Raw genomic sequence first — 17,038 nt, forward strand, 5'->3', positions numbered from 1 at the left:
GTCCTCACTTTCACTTCAGCACCATACAGTGAAGATGGAAAACTCTAAGCCTGCTATAAATGAGAAGCTACAAAACAATTTCTTAAATGACCTTAATTTTCTAAAACATTAAATATATCAGTTCCAAATATTTAGAACATATTTGGCCCAATTCCTTGAAGTCTTCCTTTAGATTAATGAAAAGTTTCCTTATTTTCACTAATTCACTAGTTCAGTATGAAATAAACCAACAGAGACTTTGAATAAATTAAACTCGCTAATGACAAGTAATCAGTTTTCCTCAGTGATTACCATTCTTTTACATAGGCAGGATAATGAAATCGAAAATGGTCTTTTGGTCTATCTCCAACTACTTTTACACTACATGATCAATTAGGGAAAATTTTTACAGATAAATGAAGAAGTAGCTTTACAGCAAGTTGAGCTAGTTAAATATACTTGTTAGGACAAAGAATTTCTGACACAAAATTACCCACTGCACACAGAATCTCAGAAGTGATGAAACAAGACAGCTGATGTTAGAAGTTATATAGGAGTGGGGTCGGGTGAGAAGTCATGGATAAATTAAAAGCTGGCAAGTATCTGCCAAAGCAGAGCCACATTTTAGGGGATGCAAGAAAAATCAATAAGTCACCATTTTGGTCTCATTAGGGAAGTCCATATGTTGAGAAGTGAAGACCATTTTGCTATACATGCTGCAAAATGCAGTAGTCACACAGTATTTCCAAAAGGATTCTAAAAACTGTAGTGCAAAAGAAAAGAAATCTAAGAAAATAAATAATCACAAAAACCACCAACATTTTCCAAGGAAATGTGTTCAAAACAGTGGCTTTTATAAAGGACATAAATTTGTTTCAAATGAAAAAAATTTCTCTATATGAAATACCAAAGACTCATTCCACAGATAACTTATACTGCATTAATGATTTGATTAACAGTGTATAAACAAGAGCCATAGTTTTTTTTTTTTTTAAATTAGGTCTGAAAGATCAGTATAAATACTGATGGGGGGAGTATTTTATACCCCAAACTCCAATATTCCAGCTCTATGTCCTGTTCTGTTATTATAATTTGTAAAAATCTTAACGACGCAGTGATTCGAGTTTTCGTAACTTCAATGATGTGTTAGAGGACAATGCATCTTGGTTTGAAGAATTTGTTGAATCTGAAGGCCGGAACAGTACTCGACCACGATGATTAAATACATAAAAGGATGGGTGATTCCTTAATGTATCAAACGTCCTTAGAAGAAAAAAAGCATCAATTTTAGATACACCTTTATAAAAGGCTATTTGAAAATAAGCAGGCTTCTAATTATGAATTTGCTATGTTATATTTTTAACGAGTATAAATCTATGAAATCAGACCATAAATGATAAACATACTATATCTTGGTTTTTTTTTCCCTATATGAAGAAAATAAGAAACCTGGAAAAGCGGCATAAAGCCCTCAAATTTCTTTTTTATTCAGCCATTCCTTCCAGGATGCCTATGAATAACAACACAAATGCTAGCTCAGCTTTAATCACCTCTGTAAATCGAACAGTAGCCCATGCCAAACTAGTCTTTTAAAAACCTAGCACAGGCCGGGCGCGGTGGCTCATGCCTGTAATCCTAGCTCTCTGGGAGGCCGAGGCGGGTGGATTGTTTGAGCTCAGGAGTTCGAAACCAGCCTGAGCAAGAGCGAGACCCCGTCTCTACTAAAAATAGAAAGAAATTAATCGGACAACTAAAAATATATAGAAAAAATTAGCCGGGCATGGTGGCACATGCCTGTAGTCCCAGCTACTCGGGAGGCTGAGGCAGAAGGATTGCTTGAGCCCAGGAGTTTGAGGTTGCTGTGAGCTAGGACGCCACGGCACCCTAGCCCAGGCAACACAGTGAGACTCTGTCTCAAAAAAAAAAAAAAAAAAAAACCTAGCACATAGATTACACCTTTGATTATTCTCATTTGGCCCTCACTATTTGAGCCATATGATCATTTCACAGATCTGTTTTCCAAGAATCTTTCAAGTACAATGAAAAATTCCTTTTGGCTCTCTGTACCTGCTGTTGTCCAAACTCATGTATTTTGCTGTCACATATTTAATATCATTCTGTTTTACTTCTTTCTTTCCTGGCCCCTTGCCAGTGATTCTTGATAGACTCTTTGTAAAAACAGTGGTGATAGTGGAGTATCCCTTTCTCCTTTCCAGTGAGATATATATAGTCTAAAAAAGTTCAAACACCTCAGTGTAAGGCCTTTAGTGTTTGTTAGTTTTTAAATATTGTTTTTCTGGAAAGAATAAGAGATCTCTTCCTTTGATAAAAACTCAAATCTCAAAGTCAGCCTACCTAAACGTCCAAGCATACTCTCATACAAAACAGGAGGCCCGATATGTGACTATTTAAAATGTAAATATCAAACTAAAAGTAAAAGGGAAAGATGAGTTTCCTCTAACACATAAATGTTACTGTGACTCTTTCTAAGAAAATATTGTAAAGGGATATCACTTTTGGGATCAGGAAGGTAGGTAAAGTCCAGAGATGGAATGGAACAAAGCTAAAGGGTGATTTTAGGAAAGTAAAAATATGGGAAAGAAAAGCAAACAAAGACACATGAAAATAGCTTAGAAAAAGTACAGGATTCAAAGTAAAAGGAAAGCAGAATAACAAACACACTTTGAATCCAGGGGTAGAAAAGGGCCTGAGAGCAGAGCATACATCACAGGCTAGGCTCAAGTGAAAGAGGAAACAGAAAACCCCTTATTCTTCCAAAGACTAAGGTGGGACAAGAGGATAAAAAGAGGGAGGGAAAGTGGAAAGGGAGAGGGGAAGGAGGAAGTGGGGAGCTTGGTTAAAATTTATGAGGGATTATCTTTCTATATTATCTATTTCCATCCATCTGTCCATCTATCTAGCCAACCAACTAGCAGGTACCATAACATCATACTCTAATGCCAACAATCTGCCATTCAACTTCCATTTTTCCTATCAAATACCACCTTAATGTTTCTACCTCATTATTCATACAGACTACATAATTGAAATGTAAAAATGAAACCAACTTTTATGTACCAGAAAACATATATTTTAAATTATATGAACAAAGCAAACCCCTACGACATTTAAGGAATATGAAAAGGGAAAGACTTACTTATTTTTTAGTTCTGAAGTGGCATCCATATCTTTAAACTCCCCTGCAATATGAACTATACCGTAACAGGTAACTGCAAAGGCCAGAAGTGTCTGGAGAACTATCTGTGAGTATAAAGATGAAATTACTAAATAACACACAAATGTTATCATAAACATTTACAATCTTCTTTCAACCTCTTTAGAGCCTCTATGAGGTAGTCCTCTCAGGGCCACCCATAGAGGAGTCAATTCTCACTTAAAATTATATGAACTCAGACACAATAAAATCTTCTATAAATTCTGTGGCTTGGCTGCAAAAATATTTCTGATGCTTCAATAAATGAACTTAGTGACATGCTCAAATAAGTAAAATCACTGAGTACTGAATGGTACTGAGCCACTCAGAACTCAAATATCAAATATTACGTGCTTCCAAGAGCAATTAAGAATTTTTAAGGTATTGTTAGATATCATACATAGAGTACACAAAGTCTATGTGTACCATGTAATAAAAAGGCCACTTTCCCACCACCCAGCTTAAGAAATAAAACATTCCTAGTACCTTTCAAGTCCCACATGTCCCTCTGATTATATCTTTTACTTTCCATCTCAAAGTTAACCATTGTCCCAAATTGTGTATTAAACCTGCTATGTATGAATCTCTAAAAAATGTATTACTTTTGCCCATTTCAACTATGTTTAAATGGGCTCAAATGTCTTTTGTCTAGCTTTCCTTGCTCAACATTATGATTATGAGATCCATCCCTGCTCTAGTAGGTAGTTGTAGTCCATTCTTTTTCATTGTTTTGTATTTCATTATTATGAAACTACAATGTATCCAATCCACCTTTGCTGAATATGTGGGCTGTTTCCTGTTTGTTACTTTTATAATATTAACCTGAATATTCTTGTGTATGTCTCCCAGCACACACGAGTGGAAACACTGAGTGTAGATAAAAGTATGCACATATTCAACTTTATCAGGTTATCCCAAACTGCTTTCCAAAGAGGTTAAGCAAGCAAAAATGTTGAATATTTGATATGAAGCAATATGGGATTACAGGCATATTTTTTATACTTTTCTGTATTTTTCAAATTTTCCAACTTGTAAACAGAAGTTGTTTAAAACAGATATAAATGAGCATGTATGTGTGTGTATATCCACCACAAAGCAAAGGTGGTAGGAGTTAATAACCTCAACAACCAAATCCTTAATTATAGACAACTAAAGTCAAAAGTAGCCACAAGCTATTATTCTATCTAAATTAAAACCTAATGTCATATGTAATACCAGTTTACATTCCCACGACCAGTGTACCAAGAAGACTTAGTTCATACAATGCAATCATAGGCACTTTTAACAAGAATGTAGTTGTCATGAAAATATGTTCAAGATAAATTGTTATTTAAAAAGCTAATTATAAAACTATATCTATATACACATGCATTAACAACTTTTTTAAAGGAAAAAACTGTGTTTTGATTAGATAAAACTCTACATACATACGTAATGTTTCTGCATAGAAAGAAGACTGATCTACCACTATACCCCAAACTGTTAGGAGTAGAAATGGAATTGCTGAGGAATAGGGTCAGTTTTTCGTTATTGTTTTTTAATTATATATAGACAGTTTTAATTTTTATACTATTTGATTCTGTTACACAGAACTTACTATTTTTGTAATTTCAAATCCAGTAAAGATAAAAATTGTGAACGAAGCCAGAATATATGTCAATTTAGCTTAAAAAATACTTTCCTGTTTTTCTTTAGTTTTACCACCATTGTTTAGGGGCACACCACCTATGTGTGTCCCTATCACATAAAAAGGAACTTTTCTAAAAATGCCAGGCTGGGTGAGGTCGCTCACAGATGTAATCCCAGCACTTTGGGAGGCAGGAGGATCACTCGAGGCTGGGAGTTTGAAACCAGCCTGGGCAACATAGCAAGACCCCATTTAATTAGCCAGGCGTGGTGGTACGCACCTGTAGTCCTAACTACTTGGGAGGCTGAGGTGGGAGGATTGCTTGAGCCCAGGAGTTTGAGGTTACAGTGAGCTATGATCACTCCACTGCACTCCAGCCTGGGCGACAGAGCAAGACCCTGTCTCTAAAAAAATAATTAATTTTAAAAAAATAAAGCCAAATAATCAACTTTTTAAGTCATTCTCGTACTATAAACAGAGAAACTTCTAGGAAGATTATTTCAACTACAGTTCTAGAAACCAAACAGACAAATCTTTTAAGGTTTTCAAATCCTCTGGTTTTACAACGAGTGATAAAAGGTAGAGAACAGATGCTATTTCATGTCTGGAAAATTTTAAAAGAATAATAACCAGTAAAAAATTATCATAAGCTACGTGGCTAATTTTGAAAATATATTTTAACAGAATACAAATGACCAACTTACATCTATTGGCAGTGATTCATCTTCCTTTTCTGTTAATCGCATATAAGAACGATCTATAAACCAGAAGCATACCATTAAGGAAATTATAGCCCATTTTTCTTTCTTAAAATGCAAGCAGATCAATAGACAAAAGAAATGGCTGACATATGCTACATAAAGTAATGCTAATACCGGATTCCTAAAAACCTTCTATCTTCTAAGGCTGTCAGCCTTATGTTAATGAACTATCTTATCTTCATCATGACTTGCTTATAAAATGGGTGATAGATAAGTATGAGGTAGCAATACCTAAACATAATTTTTGTTTCATTACTACAGAAAAACTAGAAACCTCTGAAACAAATTTTCTTTAACTAACTGGTCAAAGAAATCACAATTATTTTAAAATTAGTAAGTCTACAGAAAATCTCAACTCTTGAAATAGCACCACCATCACATGGTGTAGACAAAATAATTCTGGTATGGAAATGTTTCTCCTGAGAGAATATGCTGGGGCAGTGGTGGAACAGGAATTCCAGTACGTCAATTTCTGCCTTTATTATTTAATTATAATTCTGCTGCTACCTTAACCTCAGGAGGCAGCAAGGGATAAAGGAAAAGGATCAGGATTTGGAAGTTGATAAGCCTAGATCACAGTACCAGCTTTTTAATTTACTGAAATTTCCTATAATCTCATTCAATTTAAGACGTCCTCAGTAATTGTAATATGTATCTCAATTTCAAAGTGTTCAAACGTGGGAGTAGGTGGGGGAGTGTGTCTTAGTATCAAAGAAACAGTATGTTTCTTCACTGCTTGAGTTTCCACAACAGTAAAATGAGAGTAATGTGAGGATTAAATGAGATTCAGTACGCGATCAGTGTGCTGCTTTCTTTACAGCAAAGATGAGCATGCCATAGCACCATAGTGTGTTATCTACTGTCACAATGTGACATGACACAATTAGTCTCAAACATAAATAATAGTCTCTTCCCAACATGAGCATTATAAAGAGGTCTCAATGCAGTGGCAAATTCACAAGGCATTCTTATCACTTGAAACATAAAAATACAAAATCTTGGGCAGGCACAGTGGCTCACACCTGTAACCCCAGCACTTTAGGAGACCAAGGCAGGAAGATCACTTGAGGCCAGGAGTTTGAGACTATCCCGGCCAACAAAGCGAGACCCTGTCTCTACAAAAAAAATTTTAAAAAATAGCCAGGAGTGGTGGCACATGCCTGTGGTCCCAGCTACTCAGGAAGCTGAGGTGGGAGGATGGCTTGAGCCCAGGAGTTCGAGGCTGCAATGAGCTATGATCGCACTACGACACTCCAGCCTGGGCAACGAGTGAGTCAGAGTCTCTCTCTGCCTCTCTGTCTCTCTGTCTCTCTGTCTCTCTCTCTCTCTCTCTCACACACACACACACACACACTGAAATCTTAGTTCTAGATGAACCTAGGACAATCCCTATTTAATAATGTACTTTGGACTAGAACACTCAAATTAGACTAGAACGTGTATTGACTCTTTCTTAAAAGAGAATGTATTTAAACACATTTCTTAAGTTTTAACTTACAAGGTTTGTCATAAGGACAGGTGTAAAAGAAAAATCAAACCAATACCAAAAATAGATTTTGACTAACCTCCTGCTGTCTGTTCAATTCTCAAGTAGCTTTCTTGTTTGCACGAAGGCTAATCTGACTCTAAGACTACCTTTAACCAGTCATTTCCTCATCTGTAAAATGAAGGAGTTGGACTTCAGTGATTGCCAAGGGCCCTCCTTACAGCTGAAGCTCATTGTAGAAAATGACACAGTACTCCAGTGTATCCCAATCTCCTCCAGGACAGTGCTTCTCAACCAACATGTATACAAATCACCTGGGGATCTCATTAAAACACATATTCTTAGCCAATATATCTGGGGTGGGGCCTGAGTATCTTCTAACAAGCTCCCAGGTGATGCCCATGATGTTGGTCTGTTGCCCACACTTCGAGCAGCAAGGCTATAGAATACTCTCCTTAACCCCCCAGCTCCTTCACAAAATGACTGTCCCAGCCTCCATGCATCCTTATATACAGCATCTATATCACCTTACTGTGATTATTTCTTTTTTTATTTCCCAGTGTCAGAGAAAAGAATATTGTGATTATTTCTTGATCCACTTGTTTCTTCACTAGATGTTGAACTCCCTCAGGGCATCAATGTACCTCTAGCTCCTAGGCACAGTGCAATTGCAATGACCCAAAACTGAATTTTAATAATGTAGTGTAGCACAAATCTTTTCCCAAGGACACACAGATTTAGCAGTAGAGCAAGTTTTTAACAACTAGCCCTTTAGACTCCCAGTCCAGTGCTCTTTCCTCTGTACCACAGTGCCTCCATGAGGCAATCCATTACTTAACTTCTCAGTCTCTGCCTGGACAGCTCAGGAGTGCCCAAGATGTTGTCCACATAGTTGTCATGGGACCATGAGGATCTGGAGTCCTCAATCCCATACTCTGCCTGATCCATCCCATGCTGGATCTGACATCACTTGTCCTGGATTCCCGGATAGATTTCCACTCTGAACCCTCTCGCAGACACCTCCTTCCAACCTTCCTGCAATCCCAGGTGCCCCACTCTCCACAAATCCAAGCTCCAAACCTTCCACTGGGGACCCCTGCACTGCTTTCTTAGTCACCCCAAACTGTAAGGTCTCAAACGACCGTTCCTGAGACACTCGGTCCGACAGTCCTTTAGGGGTGCGCCCACACACCGCCCCTGGGGTCCCACACGGGAGCGGTCCGCATTACCCAAGCACTTACGCTGAGCAGCGGAAAAGGCGGCGTGGGCGAGGGCAAAGAGGCCAATGCCCACCAGCCCCTTCCATAGCGACGGCGCCATGATTCCGAAGGAGCTGCAGCCCGACAAAAAAAAACGAAGGGCGGCGTAGCTCTTCCTTCTTCCACCCGCGGGTGTCCGCGCGGCGCAGAAAGATGACGTCACCGAAGTCCTAGGCGCGATGGGCCTCAGCGGTGGAAAAACCAGATGGCCATGAGAAAGCGGAAACGCGAATGCGGAGAAGAAAAGGAAAGCGACAGAGAAAAAGGTCCTCTAGAGCCTATGAGCCTACATTGTGCAGCCTTTCTGAGAGGGGCGGGCCTGAGCGGAGGACGTAAACAAAGAGGCGAAAGCAGGGGCAATGGGAAGCGAGGAGGAAGGGCGCCAGCAAATGAGCGCGGGCCGCGGGAGAAGGGGGCGGGGCCTACGAAGATGATAGGGTGGGGCCGAGGGCGGGGCTGGAGGCGATTGTGAAAGGCAGTGGCTGCTGGGGTTAGACCCAATAGTTGTTGGTTGCTTTGGGCTTTCTTTCAAGCTGTGCCGTCTGTTTTCTGTAGGCCTTTCCCGTGCTTCCCCTGGGAACTGGCACTGAGGAGGAAGGCAAGGGTATTAGAGAGAGGAGGCAGATGGAGTGTCGAGGACAACAACCAGGGATTTGGAGCCTCAAACACTTAGCACGCGGGAGGTGAACAGTAAACCCTTCTCCTTATCTTCAAAAGGTCCTGGAGAAAGATTCGCGCCAAAAGGGGTGTAGCCCGGCGGAAGTGTTTTGTCATGAAGAGAACCAGCTAACGTTAAGGGAGAAATGAAAGGGAGGGAATAAAAGGATGCTAACGATGCAGTCTCAGCTTCTCTCTGTCTGTCTCTGATTGGGATAAAATATGCTCTCCTTTCAGCCATTTTTGTCTTCATCCTCTAAAATGTAGACAGTCAGTAGTGAGGTTCTCCCCTTGACCTCTTTTCACTGTTTTCCCTTGGTGAGCTCACACATTTATTCTCACCGCTCCAGCCAGCAGAGATTACAGTGATTCCAAATCAACATATTTATCTCAAATATTTCTCCTTAGCTCCCAATCTGCGTTTCTGACTACCTGTTGGACATTTATTTCCATGTGAGTGGGCCTGTGGCACTTTAAACTTAATATGGCCCAAACGGAATTCATCCTGTTTTTCTAGCTGCACCAGTTCCTCCAATGCCCCCGGGCTGAGTGGCAAAGTTTGTAAACTGAATATCACAAAGTAAATGCAAAGTATGATCACCATTCTTTCCCCTTAACCCCATCAGAATTCTACGTTTTAGCTGCATCAATTTGCTCACCCTCACTTGCTCAAAGATACCTGCTATCCTGACCACCCTTTTTAAATTTGCAATATTCCCATTCCTGATCCCCTTACCCTGCTCTATTTTTTATCACCTTCTAACATACTATATAATTTACCTATTATGTTTGTTGTGTTATTATTGTTTACTGTCTCTCTTCTCCCACTGGAATGTAAGCTCTGAGAGGACAGAGATTTCTCTGTGCCTAGAATTTTGTTGACTGTCACATGGTAGGCATTCAATAAATGTTTGTTGAATGAAAAATGAATGAATTATGGAAAAGAAGTGGGAGGGATGTATCCCTATTTGAAAGGCTCTCTACAGAGAGTCCTTTCATTATTTTGAATTGGGTTCAAAAATCCCTGTGGACTTGTATGAACTCTTAATTTTTTATAACCCTTTGATTATAAACATTTTCTGATATACTTGAGATTCCTCAAAGCTGAAAGAAAACTAGAAAGTAAAGAAGACATCCAAGAGTCATCATATTTCCTCAACTTTACCTATTTAATTTTTGTCCTGGATCCTGTTTTCCATAACTTTTAGTGATGGTCATTATTTTTCTCTGGGCCCTCTCCAATTTCTTCACCTCTAAGCCAAAATTTTACATGGTACCCGATCAATTTCAAGGGCAGTATAATGTGTCCCATGTTACACAAATGTAGTCCTATTTATAAGCCTCACAATCAGGAAGAACCAGGAAGTAATCTCTTTGTAGTTGGCAGGAAATTGCTTCCTTCTTCACCCCTGGGAGGTGGCAAGATATAAAAGATAGCTGGCAAAAAAAATCTTAAAGCTTTATTTTAGCTTGGATAATGGTTAAATCGAAATTAGCTTTTTCAGGGGCCCTGTTAAACTACCTCTTGTAATATCAATTTATCTGAAGCAGAAAATTATTAAGAGTTTTCTTAAAGGATCTGAAGTCTGATTCCTTTCTTTTAAAAAGATGACAGTATAGAAAAAAAGAGAAAGCCAGTAAGGAATTGGGTGTTTGTATAAGCCACCAATGTATTATCCTCGTCTTCAGGGAAATGACCCATGTCCAGGTATTGAGTTTGTTTTCTCTATTTCCTTCTTCCATTCTCTACTCTCTTCTTTTTAACCTCTTACCCTCATATAGTGAATGCAAAAGAAACTACCCTAGTTTTGCATTTTCTAGTAGTAAATGTTTAAATCATGTTTATGGAGTGGTATTTTAATTGTCTTTTCTGTAGATTCCAACCTGAAGAGAAGCCAAGGTATTCATAGGCACAGTTACTAAAGACTGTATCATTCAAATAAATACCTTGGGTCCATTCATACGTGGTTCTCTAGGTTTGAGTTAATCCCAAAGGTGCAAGGTTCAGCTAGTGGCAGCACTGTTTTCATAAGCTCTTAGAACAAAAGCCAAACCTCATGACGAAGAATATTTCAATTCCTAAGTGACCAAGAAGTGCCTTTAGTTTTTGCAAAGAAATAGCCATTTTCCCTATGCACCATGGATAAGTGATATGGATGTTATTAAAGGCAGGGATAATGATCTGTAAAGTGTTTCCTACCAAGATGTTATTTATGAAGACGCCTCACGTTTTCCAGAATAGTTCATTGAATAGAGAAAGTACTGCTATCCCAGAATTGTCTTCAAGTTAACTGACTTTGATACATGTCACCCAACTCAATCAGTGTCTTCATACATCACTCATCCATGTCTCCATTTCCCATGCAGGTTCTCCCTCTATCTCCCTCCCTCTTTCCTATCCAGTTCAAAAGTCTACTTTCCCCAGGAATATGTTCTTGACTATTATAGGTATCTGTAAGAGGTGTATATCTATTGTATGTACAGAACCTTTCTTTAAGATATTTATATTTAGTACAACCTCTCTGGGTAACACATTCCAGAAGCTTACTACCTGCTGGGTAAATTAGTATTTTCAATATTGAAATTGCATTCTCCTTTTTTTTCTTTACAAAAGTGATGTGTGCTCATTGTAAGAAATACAAACAACAAAAATATGTGTTCCTTTTAAAGCATCAAGTGGTGCCTTGGTATCTTGAGTTTTGAATCTTAGTAAACAAGACCGTGGTTATATGATTCATATCTTTAAGATTTATTTAATATTTGTTTGCTGGATGGTTTATATTACAGTGGTTAAAAGGATGTGCTCTGCAATCATACTGGGTTTGAATCCTGGCTTTTCCTTTTCTACCCCTGCGGGATTGGAGAAGTTAGTTGACTTCACTGTGCCTCAGTTTCCTCACCTATAAAATGAGGATAATAATAGTGTTTAATCTGACAAGGTTGTTGTCAGGATTGAGTGAGATGGTACATATAAAGTGTTTAGAATAGTCTCTCTCACACATAGTAAGAACTCAATAAATGTTAGCCATTGTTGCTGTTGTTATTGGCTCTGCTAGCTATTTTTCCAAACTGAAGAAGTTCCTTATCCCTTTAGTTTTTCCTAAGACATCAGTTGCTTCTTCCCTTTCGTTATTTTAATTGCTCTTCTCTGGACCATTTCCAGAGCTACTAATAACTCTCTTAGGGTTTCATTACCACATCTGTACAAAATATCTTAGGCTATTCGTGTATGAGGTTAATATGATTATTCATTTCAAATAGCCTTCCTAATGACACTGAAAATCTTACTTGCTTTTTTAGAACATTGGGTTGGTCTTTTCAGGAAATAAACTGTGAAAACTCCAGCATTTTTATTCGGAGTTCTAACTGATAGCTGTGACCTATTCTTTGTTCTACTCGAATATAGGCATTCCCTATACTACTGCCCTAGGACTGAGTCTCTTTTGGCCTTCCCTTCTTTGCAAAATGCATGGGCTCCCACAGCTCCAACCTTGTGTATATAGCTTGTCCTCACTCCTGAATTGCAGAGCCAAGTTTCTAACTGCCTATGTTGACGTCTGCATTTAGATATCTCTCCAGCTGCCCATAGTTGAGCTCTACCTTCTGACTCCCAGATTAATGCTACTAACGGCCCTCTGTTTTCCAGTTATCCAGGTTCAACATCGGGGAGTCATCTTTCAATTCTTCTTCCTTGGCCAGGCGTGGTAGCTTATGCTTGTAATCTCAGCACTTCAGGAGGCCAAGGCAGGAGGATCACTTGAGGACAAGAGTTCAAGACCAGCCTGGGCAACATAGCAAGACCCCATCTCTACAAAAAATAAAAAAAATAGCCAGGCGTGGTGGTACGCACCTGTAGTTCCACCTGTGGCAGGAGAATCCCTTGAGCTCAGGATTTCAAGGCTGCAGTAAGCTCTGATTGAACTACTGCACTCCAGCTTGGGTGACAGAGCAAGACCCTGTCTCAAAAAAAAAATTCTTCCTCAAGGGCAACCCACCCACCCACTCAATCAATTGCCAAGACAGGTTAATCCTACATCTGCATTGGCTCTTGTGTCCAGCTTTCCATTTGCATTCCTACTGCACTTGCTAAGGTAAGGCCTCGTTACTTTTCAGCAAGGCAACTTTTCTAACCTCCTAACTGGCCTCCCTACTGCCCATCTCTCTACATTTCATTCATCCCCCTTCCTGTTGCCAAATTAATATTGAGGAGGTTTTTGATCAAGGTAATGAATGAATTAAAAAATTTCTGTGGCATAGAGACCTTCCACAATAAGACCTCACCCCTGTTTTTCAGCTTTCCCCTAGTACATGAATTAGTGAATTCAGTGTTTATCAAGCACCCCCAGTGAACCAAAGACTGTGTGGACTAAACTTATCTAAATTGTTCAATTCTCCAGTATTTACTGAGTAAAGCCCTCTTTCAGTTTATCCTTGAATTGAATCTATATACCTACAGGAATTTGAAGTCTTCTGCAAACATGAAAATTTCCTTGGCATTCAAACTTCAGAGACATTTATTGATGCATAGATATGTTTTATTGAGTACGTATTTTGATTAAGCCTTGTGCTAGATGCTGTCAGTAAAGAAATAAGTGAGGCCTAGTTCCTGCCCTCTAGGTGCTCATGATCTGTTGAATAACAAACTTGAAAATCACACATGATGATACATCATGAGGGTTAGGGCAGACATCTGCCCAGCGAGCTGTGGAAGCCCTTTCCAAATAGGGGCCCCTAACTCAGCCTGAGGGCATCCTGGAAAGTTTAGTGACCTTTAATCCGAGATTTTTTTTTTTGTCAAGCAAATAGAAGTTAGGTGAGGGAGGGGTAAAGGACTATCCAAGCACAGGGAACGCACAGAAAGGCACAGAGATGGCATGAAACCACATGAAGCGTCCAGGGAATGACAAGGAGTTCCGAAAGGTTGAAGCAAAATGTATTTGGGGGAGAAGGACAGGATATAAGGGTGAAGAGGTAGTCTAGAGGCAGGGCATGTGGATTATTGTGTGCCGTGCCAAGGAGCCAGAACTGAAGGCACAGAGGCCCATTGGAGGGTTTGGAGTGGGAGTGTGATTGATATATATATACACACACAGAGATTTGTGCTTCAGAAAGACCTCTCTTGAAGAAGGGTGGGAGAATGATCAACAGAGACTAAAGCACCTCTTGTATACTCCTGGATAGAGTTGGAACACATTCTGCTAAGTGAGGTATCCCAAGAATGGAAAAACAAGCACCACATGTACTCACCATTAAATTGGTATTAACTGATCAACACATGAGTGCACATATAAGAATAACATCTATTGGATGTCGGGCAGGGGGGAGCGGGGAGGAGGGGATGGGTATTTGCATACACAGAGGGCAATGTGCACCATCCAAGGGATGGGCACGCTTGAAACTCAGACTTGGAGGGGAGTGGGGAGGCAAGGGCAACATACGTAACCTAAACATCTGTACCCCCATAATATGCTGAAATAAAAAAAAAAAAAGAAGAGGTCAGCATACCTTTCTGGCAAAGGGCCAGATAGTAAATATATTGGGCTTTGCAGGCTACACAGTTTCCTTTGCGATTACTCAACCCTGCTCTTGTAGTGCAAAAGCAGCCACAGACAATAACTAAATGAATGGGCATGGCCGTGTCCAATAAACTGTTATTGATGGACATTGACATTTGAATTTCACATCATTTTCACATGTCACAAAATGTTATTTTTTTTAAAAAAAATTCTCTTCTTTCTTTTCTTTTTTTTTTGAGACGGAGTCTCACTCCGTTGCCCAGGTAGAGTGCTGTGGCATCAGCCTAGCTCACAGCATGAAAAAAAATTTCTCAACCCTTAAAAAATGTAAAAACTATTCTTAGCTTCAGGTCATACAAAAAGTGGTAGCGGGCTGGATTTGGCCAGTGGGCTGTAGTTTGATCTTTGATAATCCCTGGCCTAGGGGATGGGAGAGAGTGCAGAGAATGTAGACAACTCTATTGAGAAGCTTATCTTTGAAGGGGAAGGGAGAGATAGCGCAGTAGCCAGAAGAGGGTTTAAATGAAAAGCTGTTTCTCAGAAGAGACCTGAAAGTGTTTATGGAAAGCAGAAAGACTGGAGAAGGAGCATTGAAGACGGTAGGGGCGGCAGGTGTGATTGCTGGAGTAGACCCTGGCAGGGGCAGAAAGGAAATGATGGAATGCAGAGTACAGGTTGAGGAATTAGCTTCCTAAGGGAGGAGGAAACACCTCTTCCCCTGAGGCTGGAGGGGAGGAAGAAAGGATGGGCACTGATAGGATGTTTAAGTAGATTGCAGGGTAGGATTTTCCCAGAATGCCTTGATTTTCCCAGTGACAAAGGAGGCAAGGCTGAAATTCCAGCTGAGTTGCCTATATGAGCACTGAAATCACTCAGGATGATGGCAGGGCTGGAGGTGGGGGAGAGAGGACGCCTGTAAACCAGATGCCCAAGTACTCTGTGAATGTGTGGGAGTGACCAGGAAGTCATTGGATGAGGACAACAAAGAAAGGAGGTGTTAGAGCTGCAATGAAGGGTGGAGGAATAATGGGCTTGGAGTAACAATGAGGAGTGATCAAGGGCCAGCTCCTCCTTTAGACCACATGGTACAGGGTGTGAGTTGTGTGTACCTGTGTACATATGTGTAGGACAGGGCGGTTGGGACAAAATAAACAGCTTCAGAGCACGTAATATGCTGGGAGACATTCCGGTACTGGCAAAGGGAGGAGATGGAGGGGCCAACAGTGCAGTGTTGGGTCAGTTTGTTCACAAGGGAGGGCATTCCGGACAGCACAGTGACGAGGACTGGCAGGGAGGGCAGTAGTGACAGGAGAAACTGGGGGTGGGAGTCAGAAGTATAGAGCAGTGCTGGGTTGATAGAGAAGTACATTCTGAGGGAAGCCGAAGGCTCATGGTGATTGGCTGCCTGGTAGAGTTATTGGCATCTCAAGATTCCTCCCGGAACTCAATACAAAGAGGTTGCTGAGGGAGCATACTAAGTTGCTGGTGCCACATAAACAAAGGTGGAGTCTGGGGCTTGAAGACATTTGCTAACTAAGTGTGGTCAGGGAAGCAATCTATGACTTTGTTTTTTTTCCAGTTCCAAACACTCAGAGTGAAAAGTGGTTTTGTGCTCAGGCAAAACAGCCTCAGAATGAGTGGTTACGCCTGAAGAAGCAGGTAAGCTCATTTGCTAGGTCTTCTGGGGTGACCAAGAGAGGTCTGGGAGTGGAAATCATGGGGAGCCTGGGAAGAATACTCACCTAGGCTTCTTGCCTCCCAAAGCCCAGCCCTGTATGAACATGGCAGTGTGGTTAGGCTGGAGTCAGGGCATAGGGGACAGGCAGCCACGAGATTTCTTGTGAAGATACAACAGACAGACACCGACCCAGGTACTAATAGGAGAGAATGGGCACACAGTCACTGTGTCCTCTGGTCTAGGACAGTTCCTGACCAGACAGGGACAGGACTTGGAGTTCAATACCATCCTCATGCTTTTTCCCCCCCATTTAGCTCACCATCCTTGGAGCTTAAAGGGCTGATTAGTGGGGGAGAATGCATACTGGGGCAGCTGGGTGTTGCCTGTGTGTTGTTTTAGCAGAAAGTTATATGGCCATGAAATGAGAACATTTGAGAATCACGAATTCTAGGCAGAATGATAGGAATTGGATTGATAGTAGTACCACTGATGGTATGAAGAATTTGAGAAAGAATACATATTTGTAGAGGGAAAATGAGGTCATTTCAAAATATTTTTAGTTTTTGAGGGTGGTAGGAGCCTCAACAGGATATGATCAGAGTCCAACAGGTAGAGAGGCCTGAAAGTAGGGAGGCAGGCCAGGGCTTGAGATTTGTAGCTCATTCATGTATAAGTGAAAGTCTAGGGAAAACAGGGAGCCCACACAAACTAAAGAGTGATCTGAGAAGTATGGAAAGAAGAGGAATCCACTGTTCTCAAAGCCAAAGCTGGAGTATGGAGGTGAGAACTGTGAAAATTCTGGTGTGACAGGTTGAGAGGCTGAGAACCGAAAAAATACTATTCTGAGGAGTACTGAGGAAG

At 40.5% G+C, this 17,038-nt stretch overlaps 1 protein-coding gene across 1 annotated transcript; it reads right to left on the bottom strand.

The window, feature by feature from the left end:
* Positions 1-744: 744 nt before the first annotated feature.
* On the bottom strand, positions 745-8,728 carry MMGT1 (membrane magnesium transporter 1). Its single transcript, XM_012655489.1, has 4 exons — positions 8,309-8,728; positions 5,525-5,577; positions 3,137-3,240; positions 745-1,242 (listed from the first exon to the last, which is right to left on the bottom strand). Exons 1-4 carry the CDS (start codon positions 8,385-8,387, stop codon positions 1,083-1,085), a joined length of 396 nt encoding a protein of 131 aa, XP_012510943.1. The 5' UTR covers positions 8,388-8,728; the 3' UTR covers positions 745-1,082.
* Between the last annotated feature and the right edge of the window lie 8,310 nt (positions 8,729-17,038).

This window comes from Propithecus coquereli, unplaced genomic scaffold (genome assembly GCF_000956105.1).
Source record: "Propithecus coquereli isolate 6110/MARCELLA unplaced genomic scaffold, Pcoq_1.0 Scaffold478, whole genome shotgun sequence".
Classification (NCBI taxonomy): Eukaryota; Metazoa; Chordata; class Mammalia; order Primates; family Indriidae; genus Propithecus; species Propithecus coquereli.

What these genes read in the sequence shown, in the direction of transcription:
- MMGT1 (XM_012655489.1), bottom strand. Translation starts at nt 8,387, where the DNA reads ATGGCGCCGTCGCTATGGAAGGGGCTGGTGGGCATTGGCCTCTTTGCC. An exon ending in CGCCTTTTCCGCTGCTCAGC is followed by an intron (nt 5,578 to 8,308) that starts GTAAGTGCTTGG and finishes TCTGGTTTATAG; the next exon opens with ATCGTTCTTATATGCGATTA. An exon ending in ACTTCAGAACTAAAAAATAA is followed by an intron (nt 1,243 to 3,136) that starts GTAAGTCTTTCC and finishes TTTTCTTCTAAG; the next exon opens with GACGTTTGATACATTAAGGA.